At 37.5% G+C, this 21,645-nt stretch overlaps 1 protein-coding gene across 4 annotated transcripts; it reads right to left on the reverse strand.

Moving 5' to 3' along the window:
- Nucleotides 1-1,222: 1,222 nt before the first annotated feature.
- Nucleotides 1,223-21,471, reverse strand: TCAIM (T cell activation inhibitor, mitochondrial). 4 transcript variants are annotated; one of them, XM_053952011.1, is made up of 12 exons: nt 21,364-21,471; nt 19,309-19,384; nt 19,117-19,179; nt 15,958-16,093; nt 15,266-15,419; nt 14,115-14,361; nt 12,338-12,460; nt 9,631-9,728; nt 7,941-8,032; nt 5,716-5,948; nt 5,074-5,205; nt 1,223-1,758 (listed from the first exon to the last, which is right to left on the reverse strand). In XM_053952011.1, exons 2-12 carry the CDS (start codon nt 19,335-19,337, stop codon nt 1,533-1,535), a joined length of 1,533 nt encoding a protein of 510 aa, XP_053807986.1. In that variant the 5' UTR covers nt 19,338-19,384; nt 21,364-21,471; the 3' UTR covers nt 1,223-1,532. The 4 variants fall into 4 exon arrangements, with proteins under 4 accessions (XP_053807986.1, XP_053808002.1, XP_053807994.1 ...); XM_053952027.1 differs by lacking the exon at nt 21,364-21,471 and adding an exon at nt 20,771-20,996; XM_053952019.1 differs by lacking the exon at nt 21,364-21,471 and adding an exon at nt 20,767-20,996.
- Nucleotides 21,472-21,645: the final 174 nt, after the last annotated feature.

A 21,645-nucleotide genomic window follows, 5' to 3' on the forward strand; every position in this document is an offset into this window, starting at 1 on the left:
CTGTAAGGGGTCATTCAACTCAAGCAAGAAAACCCCCCACTAGTACCATCTTTTTATTCCCAAAGACACCCTACTTTCAAAGAGCTGAATGAGGGAATATTGCTGGGCTACAGCTGATGGGACTGGCTCACTTGCTTTGCACAGGTGGGACACAGAGTAGCAGCAGTGTTAGATGGACTGAGGGAGGGCACGTGCCCTGGAAGTTAACTACTTGGAAGAAACTGTCAAATGATCTTCAAAACCTCTCCAGGCCTTACCAGTAAATCCCTTGGATTGAAGGTCTGAGGAAGTCACGGCTTCTGTCCTGACGTTTTAGAACAGACATTTTTGAGATGACAGTGGAGGTTTTTGCTTTGACATCTCAATAAACAACTTGATACTGAGCCTTCTAACAGGAGAAAATAGAGAACCACATCAATTTCCTGGCTCAATACAAATAAAAATACAAGGCAAGTAAGCATTTGACAATTCCTTTTCTTTTTGCCAGTTATGGTAAATTCAAATCCAGAAATGTTAAGCACTTGGTCTTTCTCAAATGATATTTTGCTAAGGAGTAATCCAAATACTAAAATGCATCTTGGCATGTATTACAATGAAGAAGTGTTGACATGCATTCACTCTTTATTTCATTTTTTTCCAAGGAATACCAGTAGGTATTTCAAGGATACCAGTAAGTATTCACGCGTTTGCCATACTGCAAAGTCCTTGTTCTTACTGAGAAGTACTTACTCTTGCAGGCAATCCCACACAAATCAGTGCTTCCTTCCCTTAGATGTCACATTAGGGTCTAAGTGTTGTGTATGGGATTTGCAGTCTGTTTTAGTGTAAGTAAAGAGGATTGCAGGTATTTACGGAGCAAATGCCGGAAAACAGAGTATGACATCTGCTTTAAAGTAACCACAGACAGTGTAACTGGCATATTTTGGAATTCTAAGGCAACAACATTGGACCAGCATGTGAAATTCTGCTGTAGAGTTAACATACTGCTGTCTTCCGCAAAGGAGAAATATTCCAGTGTTTTTTCCTTCTTTTTTTTTTTCTAATTCAGTGATAGGTGGCAATATGAAATGCCAGTATTGTCACCAAATTTAACTTCTGCACTTAGCTTCTGCATTCAATGAACCCCTTAAGACAGCATGTAATGCCTGGCTGAAGCAGTACACCCTGTATTTAAGATGATTTATCTGGTGATATTCACATATATTAAAAATACACATGCACATTTTTGCAGACTTGAAATTTAATGTATTTTCAGAATTCACTACAAAAATGTGGTTTCACAACTGTAACCATACACTGGGACTCCTACTGTAGAATGGATAACGTACAGATGTCTTTCCCAGGACTACCAATACTTCGCATTGTGCAAATTGTCTAGAACTGCAATCCTTCCTCAGCAGCAGTTGGAAGAAAATTTGTGAGCTGAATACTGATATCAAAATACAGATTTAAATAATTTACTCTTAAAAACATTCATATTTATAACCTCTTACAGAAAATAAAACAATTCATCTGATTATCAGATACATCCCTCAGTTTTTCCAGTTCCAAGGTATACACAGGTCTCCATCCTGCAGCACAGAGTAGAAATGCGAAATGCAGAGGTGCATGCCTTGTAGGTAGGGTAAGGATTCCTCCAGCAGCCGCTTACAACAATCTATCATCTGTGCACTGGAAACACTGGGTTCCTTATACAGCCGATCCAAAGAAAATCTTTCCGTGGAAGTGTTGATTAGCTCCTTCTCTGTAATCATCATCCTAGCAAATGGAGACAACACATAGTGACAAACTTACAACTTCATCTCTTAAAACCCCCGTCTTAAAAAAAGCATTTCAATATATATTGAACATATATTAAAACAAGAAATACTGAAATAAGTAGATTAAATGCAGGTAAACAAAGGTGTCAACTCATATACAGGTATGGTGGAGCTGAGATTTTTGTGCAGGTCGATACACGTGCCTATCTCGGAAGTCAGAGTGAACATTTTTCCATGACTATGGGCACTGCATGCCCATGGACTCATTTCAAGGCCCATGCCCTGACATCTTTTTGCTAAGTAACTGGGAAAAACACAAAAATAAAAATCCTGTGAGGCTCCATTTTTAATGTAAGGAATTAAAATACTTAAATAACATTGAAAGTTAGGTTTTAAGCATAAAATCATGCTCATAATTACTGTCTTAATTAAACCAGTACTCTGTATGTCATCAAAACACCAACTGATAGGTATAGAAAACTAATGCTTATTAAGTGTGTTAGTAACTTTCCAATTGCAGAACTTTGTTTTGTTTGATGTGTTTGGATCCAATGATCTTAAAGGTCTCTTCCTACCTAAATGATTCTATCAATTTTGAATCCAAAGCTTGCAGATGATTTTTTCCTTCATCCCAGAGAAATAAGACACCATGTGCAAACTCAAACTACTCAGAAAGGAAGTTACTGTGTACATTTAATTAATGCACTGGAGCTGTTACTGACCAACTGATGAAGAGACAGTTCAGGTTCAGCTAGCCCCACTAGCTCAGGCACTGTGCCACATGAACACAGCTGCACTTCCAAGCCAGCCTGGCTGCAGACTCAGCACCATTGCTGCCCTACAGCACAGGCCCTGTGCTAGACAGGGGAGGAGCACCAATGACCAGCCCAACCTAAGCACAGACACAGCTAGTGAGACCTACCTTTGCCTCACATGAAAATGCTACTGTAGGGCCTTGCCACTACTCCCCAGAGCTCAGGATGGGACCTCTGTGTACTTGCATGGCACTGAGCTCTGCTGAGGCCCAAGAGCCCAGCCCACTCTGGCCGTCAGCAATGAGCTGAGCCAGCGAGTTAACCCAGAGCAAGCCTGTCCTCTCTATGGACCATTTCCGTGCCACGTTCCTGAGTGCATTCCCAAATACCTAGGCACCAAGCTTTCCAGTTCTGTGAAATCTTAGGCTCCCTTGAAGGAATTCCAGTAAGCTGGAGAACTGCAGGTTTATTTTCTGTCACTTACACAGGGAGGCTTGCACCTTTATCACCACACAAACCTGATACTTTAAAGAAGCATGGGAAGGAGAATCCTGCATTATTAGAAGACTAATATTATCCAAACAGAAAACAGAACTTTCTAGAGCAGCAGTGTTTGGATTTCCTTGTGCATTCAGGTCAGAATTATGGCCACTCTATGCTGTTTACTGCATGCAAAACATTCAAGTCCATGTGCAAAGTACAGCCAGTATATCTCAAAGTATTTTCCTTTATCTTAGGGCCTTTTTAACCACCACATGAGGCTAAGGAAAATCAGAAGGACATGAGTAAGTCCAAGGAAGCATTAAGTGGAAAACAAGTTTTCAGCTTCGATAAAAGACAAAACAAAAGCAGAGGTGATACAGAATGACTGTTTTGTATTCCCTATCACACAAGAACAAAAGAAAAACAAATGAAATCATCAAGCTGTGGGTATATAAACCAAAGAATACCTCCACCCTCTTTCATATACACATGCCATATGTGATTCAAATATGCAATTTGCTGTCGTCGGATATGTGGAGCCACAAAATGCAAATTGGCTCAAAAAGTAGTAAGATAATTAAGAGGGGGGAAAATAAACAGTCTATTGATTGCTATTAACATGAGATAATGTTTCCAGCTTCAAGTATTTTCTCAAGTGCAGTCAGACACAAACTGGGAAGGAGTATGGAGTAAAAAACCTACCACAGTTTCTGCCCGATGCATAAAGCCTCTCCATAAGCTAATGGATGATGGGGGCAAATACTGTGACCCAGTATAGCTGATTACTATTTAATACAAACCAGCAATCATACAGCACACAAGATATGTGTCTTGGCTCTTACGTTCTTACAACACAGCTGCTTTTACTCTGAGGGCACAGTTATCCTGGATTGGTGTCTTTATGAAGTGTGGTAGCGAGAGGTTTTTTGGAGAGTGAGTTACCCAGATGCAAATGCATGTATTTGCTACAACATCCCTCCCAAAATCTATACACAATACTTTCCCAGCTGCCACATGTGGACAGTTACATAGAGACCTATTCAGTAGTTAGAATTTATATGGCAAAAATTTAACTTCCAAGCTGGACTAGGGTTGTGGAAAAATTCCAATAAATCATGTTTACTGAAGTCCACTTGCAAAACATATTTTTACAAGTAATGAGGTCTTAACAGAGCTAAAACCATAGAGCCTTCAGCATGACTCATGCCTAAAATAACTTCACAGGAACATACATGGATCTATACATCATGTATACTGATGACAGTGTGATAGTTCAACAACTCATTAAAAGCTTTCCAAAGCAGAAAAAAAGACTTGCAGTAACGAGCTCTGAAAGGACAAGTACCACCCACTCACCTGTAACAGTACTTTATTTAAGAACCCCAGTATTTCTACTTCATCCTCAAGGACACATACAGGGTACAAGGTCAAGAACCAAGTTCACAGTTCTGATGGATATTACAGATCATGGTCCTAATATTAAGCATGGTGCTGTGACTCCCTGTCATAATCACTCTTGTCATCTATGAGAGAGTACCCACAAGGTGCTTCTTTCATCATTCTTCCCCAGTTGTTTTTTTTTTTTCTTTGCCTTGTTAGGTACTAATTCTTTTCTCAACTACCTGACCAACAATTAGAAATAATGACTCTCTAGTTGGTCTCAGTTATTTTGAGTTTAGATTTCACTGCTGTTTTGGTCACATTTTAATTAACATTAATAAAAAATGTTCCATTTCTTATTCATTAAGAAGGTGTTTTCCACCTCTTCTTTGGGGACATTACTGTAAAAAGAATTATGCAATTTTATCTTGTAAGCAAAGATATTTTACTTCTGAATGATGTACAATTGTCTCTACAAGGTGAAAGAAGGTATTTTCTAATAACTGTTTGCATTCACTAATTCTGTAATTCTTTACTTAGTAAAGCTGATGGGTAAAGTTCTATTTTAGAAACAAAAGGGGTTTTTCAGCAAAAGAGTATGAATACATTTTTTTAAATTCTCCTCCTTCAAATAAAAACACAGGACATGCAAAGATTTTAAAGAGCTAAGTGTATTGAGTCACATGAACACTTACTCCTCCTTTCTTTTCAAATTCTCTCTTGCTTCCTGTGCTTTGGCAAAAATAAACCATTGAAGTGCTGCTGGATCACAGACCGTTGGGATCATAAAGTGTCCAAGTTCATGTAAGCTTGGTGCATATCTGTCACTAATGAAACACGATGGAAATAAAAAACAAGGTATAATTTTTTAATGCAACTATTTATATAAATTACTTTCAGAAAAAATTCTAAAGAATATAAATTAATCACAATCAGAATAATTGGTAAAAAATTATCAAGTTTGGTTCATGAGAATAGAGAAATATAGTAGGTTATACTTTTTAAAAATTACATTTTAAAAGGAACTGACAATAATACTCAAAAAATATAAGCACCATCATGACAGCACAAAATTTTTGATTCAACCCAGCACAACACTCTAAACCAGACAGAACTGTGAGTCCAACTTGAATGAAATTACGCAGGATTGTCTTCAATCTGATTCCTTCTTAACCCATAAAAATGCACTTAAAACCTTCAGAAACAAAAAGACTTTGACATAATGAAAATCTGAGATTGTATCACTTTTCTTCTTAATGAGAGCAATAAGCAGTGTAACAAAAAAAAAAAAAGAGTAAAAGCTCTAAAAGAAATCAACCTTCCCTGCCAATACCTACCTTTCCAGAATCATTTGCAAGCCTCGCAGACTGCGAGGATGAAAAGGTAATCTGCTGTCATGTAGTTTATTATAGAAAGAGTTCAGAGTCTCAAAGTACTCTTCTAGAGTCAACAGAGGCTGCAGTTCTTCAATATATATTACTTGGATGCCTCCCAGAAGTTGGCTTATCCGATCTTCCAAAAGCAGCAGCCTTTTTTGAAGCTTATAATAATTTGGCAGTCTCTCAAAAATCTGTGCATACACATGAACAAACATTTTCTATGTTACAGAGCTTAAAAGTTAATTTTAATAAATTAAAAAAATAACAAGAAACAAGAAAAGAGACACTTAACAATGCAAACATGGAACCCAAGGGGAAAAAATTAAAATCAAAGAATACTATAGGTGAGAAATATCAAGTATAAATGATTTGGGACAAGATATAATTGAACAAGCTTTTAAGTATTTTCTGTATTTATAACATAAAGGTACCAAAAGGACATAAAAACATTGATAGATAGCCTCTATATATTCAGAAATTGATAGTCTCAGATAAAAAAACTGTATATAAACTGATGCCTATATAAAACACTTATTACAACAGTTATAGTGGTAGAGCTATTTCTCATACATTAGTCACTACCTACCATCTACCCTGTTGATATTATTTTGAAGTAGCTTTTCGTACAAAAAAGAAAAAGCTGCTGCTGCAACAAGTCAAGTGATTTCAGAACTATCTCTTTAGAAACTCAGGAGAACAGTAGAATAGATAGTAGATAGCTCTGATAGTAGAGTCAGAACAGCTCTTGGCACAATAAAATTTGGTTCATCATTGGCATTTTTAACAGAGAAAACCAGCAAAAATCCTTTATATATTGTAGTTCTGACCAAATATTCTACTGCTTCCTTCTTCTAGAAATTAGTAACAAAAAGTAATAGTACTTAGGACTGCTTTCTAAAATGAAGTAGGAATTGGACAAATATGCTCTCTAGAAACCGACTCACCGACCTCATCAAGATTTTCACTGACCTTCTGTGTAACATTTCACATAATCTTAGCTGCATTACAAGATAAAAAGCCGCTGATTTCAGGTTCAAAAACATACCACTCTTTTGTCTTCCCAAGCAAATACCATCACTACAACTAACTACACACATTGTTCCATCTGCAAGGCATTTTGTGTGGCTTTATGATGCCTTTGGAAAAACCCGCAGCAAAGGTTAGAAAGATGAAGCATTTATCTTTTCAAGAAGTCAGTGTTTATTTTAGTATAATCAGAACACTTTCATTGCAATGACTATCAACACTCACAATCTCAGAAAGTTTTCTATTAAATTCTGGTTTCTCAGTTTAAGTTCTTAGTAAATTATTCACACTAACAAGCCATGGTTCATTTTCCCTCCTCAGTGAAACATACAGGCAAAAATTCAAAGCACCACCAAAAAAAGAAGATCGAGTGTTAACTTTTTATATTATTCACTGGCTGGAATACAGAAATAGAATATTCTGACATACGAGAAGGGTGAAATTCCCAACTATGAAATTCCACCAATAATCCCCTTTAAGAATAAAAGTTTTTCGATAGAATTATCAGTGATGTTTCAGTAACCAAGAATAAAGAATTCCTCAAGTGACATGTTGATATTGCTACATATTTAGTTTTTGGTCCTTTGCATACAATGCTATCATTTAGGATGTCAGAAAGCTTATCAACTCTGAGCTTTACACAAGCAGCAGCAGAATTGACATAGTCACTAAAGATAAAAATTCTGCAACATCCACATTAGCTGCCTAGAAGAACAAAATGGAGTGACAAGGTTGGTTAGTAGTCATTGATTGAAATCATCAGTTCTCAACTCCCTGTAAATCTCATATTTACAAAAGATCGGAATAAAATCCATTAGCTCTTCATGGGAATTAACTTTTTATGGATCACAAAGTATTCTGCCAGGACTCACTGCATGGACTGGAACAGTGCATAAAGAAAACGAATTTTGGTATCTCTAATTAGAAGTAGTACTGACTTACTAATGAAAGCAAAGATCTAGCAAAGACTGTTGTTAGTAACAGCACACACAGGATTAAATTTCAAATGCAGTGTACACCATTATGCTAAATGCATTAGCTAAGTGTTTGCTTTTAAATCACTCATCGGTTATCTGCACCTATTAATATTTCTGTTTATAGTTTAAAAAAGGATTTCACAACAAGAGGCATTTTCATTTGATTTGAAATCTTCTTACTTTGGTCCAGTGATGGTGAACATCCATGGTCCCCAGCATTATGTGACCTGCTGCACTCATACCCGAGCGGTCTGTAAATACCACTGTGCGTCCTAGAGATTGAACAAAGCTCTTTACTAATCTGGGTTACTGCAATCATTCCTACAATTACTGAAGACTTAACCAGGCTAAGATGTCACAAGCAATATATTTCTGCAGCACAAATGCACGAGTAGGTGCTTCTGTTATTCTCAAAATTTTGAAAGGCTCCTGAAAAGTCCAGTTTAAGAATTTTTTTCACACAAACCTGACCCAGAATTTGCCTTCTCTCTGTTTGAACTTGATAGATTTTTATTTAATTGGACTTTTTTCTTATGACTGCTTTTAAAATATAAGAAAATCTCATCAGAGAAGATATTCATGTATAAATCATGTATAAAGTAGGAAACGCACGCTATATACCTGAAATATATACAAATTAAAAGTTGGTCAAAAAATTATGAGTAAGGCCATTCAACTCTATTTCTGAACTCGCAGCAACATGCAAGCTGTAAGAAACACTTGCACATTATGTTTTCATTATTTTTTAAAATAGAGACAAACTAAAAGGCTAATTCTAGGTGGAGTTTTATGGGGAAAAATTAGTTTTGAGTGTGTTTTTTAAAGTTACCCGCAAGAATTCTTTAGGGTAAAAGCACAGGCAATTATTTATCAAAATAAGCTTCCACAAAAGTCTTCAGTGTGATGTGTTAATCTACAACACAAGGCTTAAGTAGAAGCTCTTGCTCTCAGAAATCAGTTTTTCAAAATCCCAAAGAAAGAGCAACACTGACTTCAAGGCATCTAGTCCATCCTTGTACCCTAAGGCAACATCAACTGTACTTGTATAGTTACTGACAGGTATCTATCCAGTGCATTACTAAATATCTCCAAAAATGGAGACTACAACATGTTCACAAGACAGACTTCTCTAACACTTTCTATCTTTAGCATGCTCAGGAAAAGAATCTAATTTGAAATCTGATACAATTTAAAACTACTATGCATTGTCCTTCCCACTCTGTCTTTTGGCAAAGGGTTAGGTGAACCCTCAAATGAAAACCACTCAAAACTGGGTATCTGCAGACAGACATAAAATGTGGAATTACAATTACAGGAAACGGCTACTGCCACAGGTCAAACAGCTGTATGAGAAGGATGGTAGGTTTACAGAATATTTTAGTTTTTCCTGAGAAAATACTGACTTTAATATAGCTATTTTATGGAACACATATGAAAAAATAAAGCAGTAGCATTTTAAGGTATTCTAGTAAATCATCACGAGGGTTAGAGACCTACTCACATTTTTGTCTTGAATCTACCATGGGCAACAATCTATTGCTACCTCCATCCTTTAAGAGGTTCAGTTTAGATTTTTTACTTTCATTGCTAATATTAAGCCTAGTGCCTTCAACAGACTCTACTTGCATTTATTAAGAAGTAAACTAGAAGCTGAGTGCAGTCAATCAATTCTAAGGAAAGGTCACTTAAAAAAATATCTAGAAGCTTTAAATATAAGTTCTCACCAGCTTTTCAGTAAGACTGACAAGTTTGTTTTTGCAGTTATCAAAAGGATTTGTAAAAAGAACTACAGCTCCCTTGTCACAGAAGACCCATGCTCATTTCTGAATCACTACTATATTAGGATATATGAAACAAGCAACAGAAATACCTTTAACATTCTCTAATATTTCAGGTCGCTGTTGGACTAAGCGGCCCAGACTGTGTAGCTGGCTACAGCGGTGAGCAATGCCCCAGCTTCTCTGCCACCTAAATAAAAATTGCAATTGAAAGCATTTAATCCTCAATATTATGTAAAAAAAAGTCACAAAAGTTGAGATGTAGCTCAAAGCCTTATAATACAAGCAAAATAGCACCCCAACAGTAATAAAAGCAAAGGCTACTCAAAAGCTGTCAATGTCATACACTATTTGAACTGATAAAAAGCCTAAATAAAATTCCAGTATTTCTTAAAGTGAGTCCCAACAAACAAACAAACAAAAAACCAACAAAATAAGGAAAAATAAATATAAAACCAAGTAGACAGAACTTGTAAATATCTCCCACAGAAAGAAGGGGGTTAGTAAGAGAAAAAGCACCAGACAACGCAGTATTTGGTTTGGTCGTGGATCATGCAGTTTGTTTGGACACTGTGTAATGTTTGTCCAGAGGAGCAAATACAGTATGTAAGGACATTGTCTTTTCTTTTTTTTTTTTTTTTTAATTGGTTCATAGCCCAAAACATTACCATGATTCCAATGGAAAGTTGTTATGTATTATTCATATTTTATAGTGGAGTTATTTTTGTTAAACCATACAGGAGCCAGGTGTTACCTTGCTGGCTTTAATACACATAGTTTTGACATTTTTTCCATCACAGATCGATTAGACTGACTGCTAAGCAAATTTCAAAAAGCATCTAAATTGTGAAGTCCCAGTGTTTTGGAAAAATACACCTTTTTACAGACTTTTAGTTGATATAAAACTGTCTCAAAGGGGAAGAATCCCATTCCTTTATTGTACTGTATCTGTTTGGAATTAATTTTCTTCATAACATTCATATTTTATATTTTATTAATAGTGATCATAACACGTCAATATTTTGGATATTGTGCAGTACTGGCACAATGTCCAGGTCTTCACTTTTTCTTCCCACTCTGCCCCCACCATCAGGAAGTAGGCTGGGGTGGACAAGATGCTGGGAGGGGACACAGCCAGGCTGGGTGACTCCTACTAAGCAAAGGGATATTCCAGACTGTATGTCATGTTCAACAATAAATGCTGAGGGAAAGAAGGAAGGGGGACCCTTATGGTTATGGTGTTTGTCTCCCCAAGCAAGCATTATACATGTTGAGGCCCAACTGCCCAGAAGTGGCTGAACACCTGCCCATCAACAGGGAACAGAGAATTAATTTCTCCTTTTGCTTTGCTTGAACTCACAGTTTTGCTTCACTTCAGCTATTAAACTTCTACCTTAATCCACAAATTCTCTTGCTTGTGCTCTTCCTATTCTCTGCCTCCTATTCCGCTGGGGATGTATAAATGAGCAAGTGGTTGTGTGGGTACTCAGCTGCTGGCTGGGGTCACTCACATCATCTCATTTAGAGAAACCTAACTCTTGGCAAAACCTCACTATTTGGGATGCAGAGAATGGCACTATGCCACAGCACTTGTGAGCAAATTTAATCAAATACAAGTAATTCAAATAATTATTTACTATTACCTACTAATATCACTTTGCTTTCAGCAGCACCAGACAGGAGCAGAAAAAGGTGGCTGTTTCTTCATCTGTCCTAAACTTATACACAGAATAACGCCAGTGACCCAGCTATTTTTCAGATCTCTGTGAACACTAGCAAGAGACTACAGAATCACAGGTCATTGTGTCCTATTAAGATGCTGGCTTGTCAGATTTCCAATACTCACATTCTTTTCTGAATTATAACAATGTAACTCATGGAAGATAAATAACTCTTCATGGAACACAATAATTTTAATGTATTTTAGAAGCACAAACTATTTAAGAAAATTAATATAAGCCACGAATAGAATCAAACCTATGCGTTTTATACTGAAGACGGTTTCAGAATGTTAAAAACTCTCACCCTAGCACAGTTACAGAGCATTAGAAATTGTGTTCAAAAAACCTGGCGCCAGCTTAAAGGAAACCAGGGTCTTTTGCAGGGTGAAAGTACAAAAGCATGATTTTAGAAGCTCCAACTCTCTCCTTCCTGGTTAAAAAAATAGACTAGCCCTTGAAATAATTCCCCAAAGTTTATTTTTCCATTTGTGAAAATTCACAGCCACCTTCTCCACCCTGAATATCTCACTTCACAACATACTCACTCAAAGGCACAAAAATTAAAAAAGATCACAAATTATTTTCTGGAAAATATTCTGAAGAATCAAGATCTCCAACTGCACTCATATCTTTCAAACAAACAAATTTCCTCCAGAGAGTGAGAAACTAAACACTAAAAGAAAGAACATTTTTATTATGCATTCACAGAATGTCATTATGTACCATGTGCAAAGCTGCACTTCACTGCTGCTCCAGTTACCTTTGTAGATATTAACTTGATTTCAGGAAATGCAATTTTAACCAGCAAAACATTTAAACTAACACATACACAAAAATTTCGGTGTTTGCTTCAACTGGAGACTATGTTTTCAGTTACAAATAGGAGGAACAGGAAACTTTGTAACAGAAAACTTTGTCCCAGTAGAACACTTCTAGAAATTTACTCAGTGCAGTAACACTTCTTCATATATTAAATATAGCTGTTTTGCTGAAATAAGGATTTAACATTCATAGCATAGTATTAGACAACACTTCCTTGCTTTGTCTTAATCCAAGTTCAAGTGATCTAATTAATTACCTGATATCTGAGAGCTGCAGTTCATGAGAAAGTTCAATCTTTAAACGTTCTAATTCTTTTCTAAGTGGCAAACTCTTTTTCAGTTTTTTTACTGCACTTGCTTCATTATCATCTAGCCAGGACCTGAAAGAGGAGGAAAAATACTCAACAGTAGAAGCATGCTGCTGTATGATCTATCATGTGAGCAGTACAGGTAACTCAAATCTTACTGATAATTTAAGTGTTTCAAGTCAAATTCTCAGGTAAAGGGATTTTTAAAAAATAGAGGATAGAAGATGAAATTGCTAAGCACTTCACCTTAAGATATCTACGAAGGAAACCTTGGCACTTAATGTCTTTGAAGGGGCCTAAGAAATCTAATGACCAAAAACACGGACAGTGTTAAAACTGTAAGACTTGGATGTATGTGTAAAAGCCATAAAACAACAGATCAGCGTGACTTCAGGGGAGATCTTCAGAACTCTGTGATTTAATTTAAGGAGTTTCCACATATGTGCCTTTAAAAAAACCCAAACAAACCCAAACACACCAAAACCTAACCAAAAAAACCCTAACAAAATGATCATTGTAGACTATCAAATATGGGAGGTGGCACTAAAGGGCTAAGTTAGGTAACTTTTACAGAGATGACATGAACATAGATTAAACAGGTCAAAGTTTTATAGTTTTTTTGCCAATAATCACAATCAGACAAACATTACTCTTTTGAGTACATCTAAGATTTCAGTAGGCAATTTTGTTTCTAGGAAAAGGTTACTACTTAAGAGATTTAGCCTTTGTTCATACTTTTCATACTCTAACTTTTGCAAACAAATAGTTGCATTCTCATTTGTATTTGAAGCAAAAAAAATCAAAGTCAAGTAAAAAAGGGAGGCCTGATGCCAGCTGTCTATGTATTAAACAAGACTGTTAATACATAACTGTCTGTGGCATTCCTGTAAATGTGTAAAAATAAGTAAAAATATTCTCTAGCATGTTAAATCTCAGTTAAGTGTTTTATAATTGTGTATATTAGAGTAGTTTTATTTGTGAGGTGGTATGCAGGACAAGGGGCATACTTTGCTCTGAAGATCCTTCCAGCACAGTTCTGCATTCATTTCAAATGGCACTTAAATCTCATTGTTATAAAAAGTTCTTCAAGGCTCCAAAATGCATATGTGTCCCAAAATGAGCATGTACAAATTTTTTTAAACCACCAACTTTACTACAAAACATGCTACATGCAATGCATGTTCAGCTTTTATAACTACATTGACTTAAATATTCAAGTTTTCCTGCTGAACAGCAACTGAGAAGCACAACACTAAGATACAGTGTTAACATGCATATTAAAACCTTTTAACATTAGTTTTCACGTATTAGCTTCCATCCTCAACAGAATGTGATAATGAAACAGGAACAATAAAGTTAAAAACCATATAGATTTATGTTACAGAAGTCCTGTAAGAGGTAAGGAGCTATGTGGAGCAAGTAGAGCCCCCGTCTCCTTTTGAATTGTCACCAATATTCCACAAATCTGAAAAACTAGATCAGCCAAAACTAGATTGAACAAACATGACTGCTGGGCAAAGAGACAAGAATGCTTCAGCTTTGCTGGCACTGTAGTTATTCCAGGAGCTCATCTGAACTCTAATTATAACAAGCATGGCAAAATTACATGTTAGACAATAAAGTTTTGTATTGTTCAGAATTTTTATTGCCTACCTTTAAAAAACTCAGCATTAGAATAAGACCAATTTAGGTTTCAAAATTTCAGTTCAATGAAAGCATTACATACAGTAAAGTTGTTTCCACTCTCTGGGCTTGCTCTAGTTCCTCCTCAGGATCCTTGAATCCAGTAAATGAATAATAAGTCTTATCCCATTTGATAGGTCTGTTCACTGTGCTTTTTGCTTCCTTGTGGGACTGAGAGTTCACATTCAAACTCTGAACATGCTCTGTAGATAAACTGCAGGAGTTGAGAATATCTAGTACTGTGCTCAGGAGATCCCTAGTATGTAATGTAAAACTGACTGCTCGAAACCCTGTAAAAAACAAGTATTATTTAATTAAAATTATTTTAAATGCATTCCCATTCATTTCCTCTTACAGAAGAAGCTAAACAAGGCACAGGCAGTTGGAAATTATGATGATACTGTTATTTCAATACTCACTGCAAAATTCACATGCAGTTTAACGATGTCCCATCACTTAGCTACTGGGCCTAAATTTCCCTAATTACAAAGTAAGCTTTTGACTCAAGAGCAGAAGACATCTTCCAGTTCAAATGCTATGTTAAGGAGACCAGACATAACCCTACCATTCTCTTGATAAACAGCAGGATTTTATTTTCTAGCATGAGGGTCCCTCACGATTTGCTCAAGTGTTTTGACTGTCAGGATATAGAATGTAAAACTCTTCTGTTAGGTAAGGCATTCTGGTACTGGAGACAAGTATGTAAAGTTAATCAAAAGCAACATTCCAAATTTGGCAATATTTTTTGTAGTCTCAAAGATAAGAGACAATGAAGTAAATTGAAACTTCAGATATCATACAGCTTCTGCTTAGAGAGTAAGTTCCTACTGATTCTACAAGCACCCTGACATTGTGTACTATGCATGAACTGCAATGAGGACAAGGACTCATCTGTTGCTCCAGTTAAACATGGCAATGGTATTACAAGCAGAAATATTATAATTTACATCCACCTTTTTTACATCCTTATACTGTAACTTGACCTCAGGGCTGTAAGGTCTCATTCTTTCAAGGCTTTTTAAAGCTTAAGATGTTTAATTACTTGGGATGGCCCCACCTGCCTGATCTAATACAGATTTTCATGGTTTGACAGGATTTTATTCAGTTGAGAAGTTGTTATGACTGACATGGCATAAGCAATGGTCTGAAGGAATTTAAATACAGGAAGATACATTCTACACAATATAAAAGCACCTGAAGCACTGAAGGGTTCCTGAACATTAGAAGAGTTTGGCTCTCTTTCTCTTACATAAAAAGTAAGCTGAGTTGGCTTAAAGGAACGAAATCCTGGTTTCTGTAGGTTCTCCAAGTAGCCATTCAGCCTCTTCAGAGAGTTTTCATTTACTTCCTGTTTTAAAACAAAAACAAACAAACATTACAGATTATGAATTTGGCCATTTTTCATCTAAACCTTTTTAATCTTACATGCAGAATTAGGTTTCACAAAATGTTGGTTGCTTTTAACAAGCAGTAATATGGTTCATGTTCTCCGCATTTATAATTACCTTGCATGAATAAATTTGTATGGTGTACATACTTGTACATTTGTGTACATTCCAAAATCCACTGGCTTTCAAGCTTAAAGAAATTAATTGATTCAAATAAAATGCACAGCATTTCAAAGGGATAAAGTAAAATGTATTATAAATTTGCCTGGAAGGATTCAGTATTATCTTTATAACACTTAGAAAATATGATTAACAAATAAAGGACTTTCAAGGGACCTATCCCTGCTAAAAATTAAGGAAGTGCATCTTTTTGTTCTCTGGTACCAACCATAATTAATTCTAACATTACTTCTGTCTCTCTGACAGCAGGAAAACTAGAAAATTTCCATTCTTGATATATGAAATATTTACAAAGAAAGCATACTAAAGTATTTTTACCCTCTCTTTGGGATGTTGGCCAAAGAAATCTGGATGTACAGCAAAATAGAAAGGTCTGAGAGCATTGATGGCATCAGCGCCTGACAAAGTTCTTGACTGAAGAATGCACTGCAGCAATATCTTGTCCAGACATAACCTAACAAAGTAGTAACATGTTTATGTATGATGCTACCAATCAAACAACAAACTAATAGAATTACATTAAGATGTAATAGAATGGAGTAAACATTTCTAGTTGCAAATATAATAATTTAAAAGTGGAGAATTTAAATTAGGAGTCTGAATTCTGGATCTTTCCCTTGGGATTAACAAGGCGGTGTTTTGACAGTGCCAATCCAATAGGTTTGAGGAATGGTGGATGCTAATGATTGAATAAGACATGTAAATAAGTACAGAAACTTCTCTCTACTTTTTCAAATATGCCTCAAATAAAAATTCCCAGTCAAGTAGTTAAAATTGCAAACACTGGCTTTAGTGGTATATTTTTTGTAGATATTGCTGAAGCTGCTCTTAAAAGCCAACCCTTATATACCTCTGAACCTCCACGATAAGAAGCCAAACCCAGCATTTTTCAAGCAGTGCCACAAGAATATTAAATTTTACCCAGGAATAACAATCAAAATTCAGTGAAAAAAAGTTCTGGATTAGTTTCTGAGCTCCATACTTGTGTCCATTAAAAAACCCTTATTTTCCTGAACATACTCTTTTATAGAAAACATCAAGTAAAACGACAATACTTTTTACCCTTTCATCTTCATTGAATTACAAGAAACCAGGGCTAAAAGAAATTTAATGGTAGAAGAAAAAGATTGTTTTACCTAAGATGAGAAGAAAAAGTTAAGTTGAAGTTCAGGAAGTTCAGAAAGTTCAAATTATCAAATGCCTGCAATTATGTAGAAATTAAACAAAAGTTCTGTAATGAGCACACTTGTGTTACAGAAGACTGAAATGGAAAGAAAAACCAAGTCCTGCATTAAAAACTACTAAAATATCCTGCCATAGCTCAAAGGTAATATTCAGGTTTAGCAAACTAAGAAGCAAGAGAGTATTCATAAAAGCAGCAAGAAAATAAACAACAACAGGTTTCTCTTTCAGCCGATTTCACAAGCTAACAAATTCATCAGGCCAATTTTGGTGATTAACATTCATTTTAGTTTGCAAATCAGAAGGGCAGGGACTCTGCTCTGTCAATGCAGTTTCATTCCTTACAGTATCATTCAAACTGCAACCCCCAAATAAGAAAATATATGGCAGATTAGAGACAAAGCTGCATCCAACTCACATAAAATTAATAACTTTTTTAATAATAGTTAGCTGGACTGTTTTACAGAGAGTTATTTATCCAGCATCCTAGACCAAATAATCATCCTGGACACAGACTCATGAGACTTTCGCAACTGATATCATTAATTAGAAAAAAAAAAATCCCAAATTTGTGCTCAGACAATAAGCAGAATGTTTTACTTTGGCAAATGATAAATGATAATATTTCAGTTGTCAAGCAGAGGCAGTGACCCTTACTTTACCTTTTCTCTCTCAACCTTCCCAGCTCTTCAATTAGAAACATGAAAGCAGTGAAGACTAATTTTTTCTGCCTAAGAGGTGGGCAAATATTTAATTAGCAAATCTTAAAAGTCAGCTTGCTGAAAATAGAAGTTATTGAAGAAAAGTGGGACAAAACCCTCATGATTTAAGAAGGCCAATGGAATTCCAAATCTGCTATGACTTAAAAACAATTTTCATGCATGTAGATGAAATGTAAGATTAAAAAAAAAAAAAAAAAGCTAATATATGTCACAGGCAAACACTTCTACCTCCTTGTTGGCTGCATCTTAGAGACTCTAAAACTAAGACTAGTAACCACTACAGCCCATGATCCTACTCAAAATAGCAGGAGATGGTGAAATACCACAGCAATATAATGTTATTAGAGAGAGTGAAAGCTCTTAATGACAAGATCATGCCACAGTTGCTCACTGATGCAGGAAAAACACCTCTACTAGACGAGGCCGGACAGGAGCAAAGCACTCTGGATAAAAGTCCACTTGGTCATATGCTTTACCAGTTTGGATCTGGAAGCACCAAAATAACTGTCTTGCTGAGAAAGAAAAACAGTGAATTTCAATCTTTTTTTAGGTAGCAAGTGGACACAAAACAGTAAAAGGAAAAAAGTATTTCCAGCAAAGGAAAACAGCAAACTAACCAGTTACCCTTCTGATTGCAGCTGACTGACATGCAAGAAATTCACATCCTCCTAGACCAAGCTGCTAGGAGGAAGAGTAGCTCACTTCTCTGTTCATCTTATTTGTATACCATTTCCCACATCCACGCTCAAGCTACACTGCATGATGTTTCCAGTAGTTCAGAAAAAAAGTTCAACATAGCTGGAAGCCATTAATCATACTTCTGAGTTTATTAATCATAAAGTTCCATCTGTTGTTCTAGATGAAAAATGGCCAAGTACGGCTAACTTTAGCTCCCTTGTTTTGTATCTAAACAACACTGTCATGCTAGAAGGAAGGCTCAGGATTCCAGCCAAAAGTCTATTTTGAACTTGCCTAAAAGAGAAATGCTCAAATGCCAAAATTAGTCTGCGTGACAGAAGGAAGAATTCATTCACTGAAGGTGAAAGACAGAACTCTGAGGCATCTTTCAACTGGAGTGACAAAGTCAGTGAATTAAAATGGATTTAGAGGGGAAAAATGCAAGAAAGATGTTTATGGCTTCACTCACAAGGAGTAAAGATTGTTCCAAGAGCTTCATTTAGATCTGAAGAGCAGAGAAAGGCTTAGTATTAAAATCAAGGTCACAACCACTTTGAGGGCAGTGTCTCTATTTCACGAAAGACATGAAACACAATCTCTACTAGAACACATTATGCAACCATACTCCAAGACTGATTTAATTTATTGGTTAAATAACTCCCTTCAACTTCCTTTTTCTCCACATCTCTCCAAAGTTCAACTTTTTGGTGTACAGCTTTGGCACTGAAAAGCTCCATTAAATTAAGTTCATAGTTATAGACGTATTCACACATTTTGAAGCACTAAGCTTTAATAATTCAATAATGCAGTAATATGTTAGCTAACATATTCATATTTCTCATTATTAAGCCATTTTAAAACCGTTGTTTTGTTGAGAGCCTTTTTAATGTCTCACTTGAGGACAGGCATATGGCTTTGGAGAATTTTCAACTGTGGATGCTCTGCTGAAAGCTTCAAGCTGTAAAGATGAGAATGTCAAAAAAATAAGCATGAAACAAAAATACCAAACCAGTTTCACAAATATGCAAGTCATAAGCAAACACTGAAACATATGCTAAAGGTAAATTAGGTCAGTAACATGCCATACCTTCTCACGGTTCTCAAGCAGCAAAACATTTCAGCAACTTAATGGTTGAGCCAAATTTCAGCCATCCACTAACTCACTTAAAAAAAAAAGAAGAAAAGAAAAAAATCGTTTTTAGAAATGGACATGGATATTTTCCCCTGTTACTTACCAGTGCACTTTCTAAATCTTGGGTGATAACTTTTAAGTCACAATAGTAATATAAAATTGAGCAAGCACACATAAAACGTAAAGCTTTGTGTAAGAATGCTTTCAGTTCCCTCTACTAACAGTGAGCCTTGCCAATATTATGAGTTGTTACAGTATCTTGTTTGAGAATGAACATTTAAAGGTACTCCAGTTAGGGAAAAAGAACTAAAAATTAAAAAAGCAAACAAATAGAAGCTTTCTTTAAGCACTAATACATGGAATTCCATGCAAACTTTTACTAAGTCCTACACTCAAACAAGTATTAATACTTTAAAATGCATGTGCCAACTACTTTATGGGAGGGTAATATAAAACCAGAGGGAAAATCACTGTCATATAGCAATGCCTGGGAATCTTAATCAAAGGTTTGCTGACATTTATAAAAATGAATTAGCAATTCTTACCAGTAACTTCTGCACTAGGAAACGGTAGGCTAGACTTTGCCAACAGGAGACAAACCACTTGGCATGTCAGAGTGCAAATATACACCTAATTATTAAGGATTATGAGGTAAGCTCCCTACTGGCAATGTTTTCAAGCATTTTTTTTTTTAATTACGCTTTGCACTTATCAAAATAACATGCCTGCTATATATGCTGTTTTAAAGGACAGGAGATGAACAGCTATCAGAGAAAGATCATCTGTGTTCCACTACAGAATGACATTTCCTGTGCCTAGTTTGCAAAACACTTGAAGTTTCAGAAGTGCATATTACTAATACCAATATACTTAACCAAGAACCTAAATTTTCACTAGAAACAGAGCGTGGGAGGAAAAAAAAATACACTGAGCAAAAATATCCCCAAAACATTTGGTAATTTTTGTCTTCTGATTTTCAGGTAGGTGGGCAAAACAATAACCATGTCATTTTTACTATCTGTAACAACAGTCCCAATCATAAATTAAGTTAAATACATTAACAAGCTCTCTGGTCATAAGACAGTTTCCCCTCAGTGTAATTTCAGCTTCAGGCCTTTGGGTAGAGGATGGAAAAAACCTCAACAATCTCACTTAATCCGCGGTGACGCTTTATATAACCAGACAAAAGCATCATTGTTTCTTGCTTTAAATGCTCTACTAACTGCTTGGAAATTGGTACACGGCTTAGCTGAAAAACAAAACCTACTGGGTTTGACTAAGCTTCACCTCAAAGACAAACCCGCTGAAACATAACGAAATATGAATTATGGCGCAAAAGCCTTTGGCATCCCGACGTCTCACATCGCTGCCACCCCCCCGCTCAGCCCGCTGTTCTCTGTTTCAGGTGTTTACCTACACTTGAGGCAGCACGGAGAAAACAGCGTGAAAATCAACAAGATGACAGCGCCCAGAAAATAAGCTCGGGTGTACGTGACACGCTCACTGCTTGAAAGGGAATCAGCTGCAGTGGTCCGAGCACTAATAATTTTAACCACCGAAAACAGAGCCCTGTTAGAATTCGCTTTAAGATCCGCTAAAGGCAAGGTCTTCCCAGAGGGCGGAAAAGCTGACCGCGATCCGGCTCACGGGCCTTTCGCCCCCTCAGGAACAAGACGCGGGATAAGGAGCCGCCGATGTCGGGCCGGGCCGGGCCGAACCGACCCGAGCTCAGCCGAAACCCGGGGCCGCGCGTGCCCGCGCGCACGTACCGCCACGCGCGTGCCAGCGCGCGGGCAGCCTCCGGCCCCCACCCCATCGGCGGTCACCGAGCGACGCGGCCCGGTTTCAAAGCGGACCCCCCTCCACACCGCCTGGGCTCGGCCTCGCACCGTCCTCCGGCCGCCGTCCGAGCGAACCCCCCGCACGGGTGGGCGGCGGGCTGCGTTGCCTTCGCTCATGCCCTCCCCTCGCGGAGAGGCGCGCCGAGGGCCCCCGCCCGGCCCCGCTTACCGCCGAGGCCGGACGGCGACCGCCGGAGCTCGGCCCCATCACCCCCGCCGACGGCCCCGGAGGGGGCGGGCCCGGGGGATTCCCGCCGGGGGCGGGGCCGGCGCGCGCCTGCGCTCCCGCCCCCTGGCGGCTCCCCAGCTGAGCGCCCGCTCGGGGGGCGGGGCTCCCCCGCTCCCCCCGCCCGGGCCCCGCCCCCGGCGCGCGCTCCGCAGGCCCCGCCCCTCAGGGGCGCCTGAGGGAAGCGGCCCTTTCGCACTCCTGAGGCTGCTGCGCCCGTCAGTC

The sequence above is a fragment of the Vidua chalybeata genome, chromosome 1 (genome assembly GCF_026979565.1).
Source record: "Vidua chalybeata isolate OUT-0048 chromosome 1, bVidCha1 merged haplotype, whole genome shotgun sequence".
Taxonomy (NCBI): Eukaryota; Metazoa; Chordata; class Aves; order Passeriformes; family Viduidae; genus Vidua; species Vidua chalybeata.

Coding starts and splice junctions, on each gene's coding strand:
- TCAIM (XM_053952011.1), bottom strand. CDS start 19,337: ATGTTTTGCTGCTTGAGAACCGTGAGAAG. Junction 15,420..15,957: donor GCCAACATCCCAAAGAGAGG/GTAAAAATACTT, acceptor GTTTTAAAACAG/GAAGTAAATGAAAACTCTCT. Junction 5,206..5,715: donor TTGCAAATGATTCTGGAAAG/GTAGGTATTGGC, acceptor GTGTTTCATTAG/TGACAGATATGCACCAAGCT.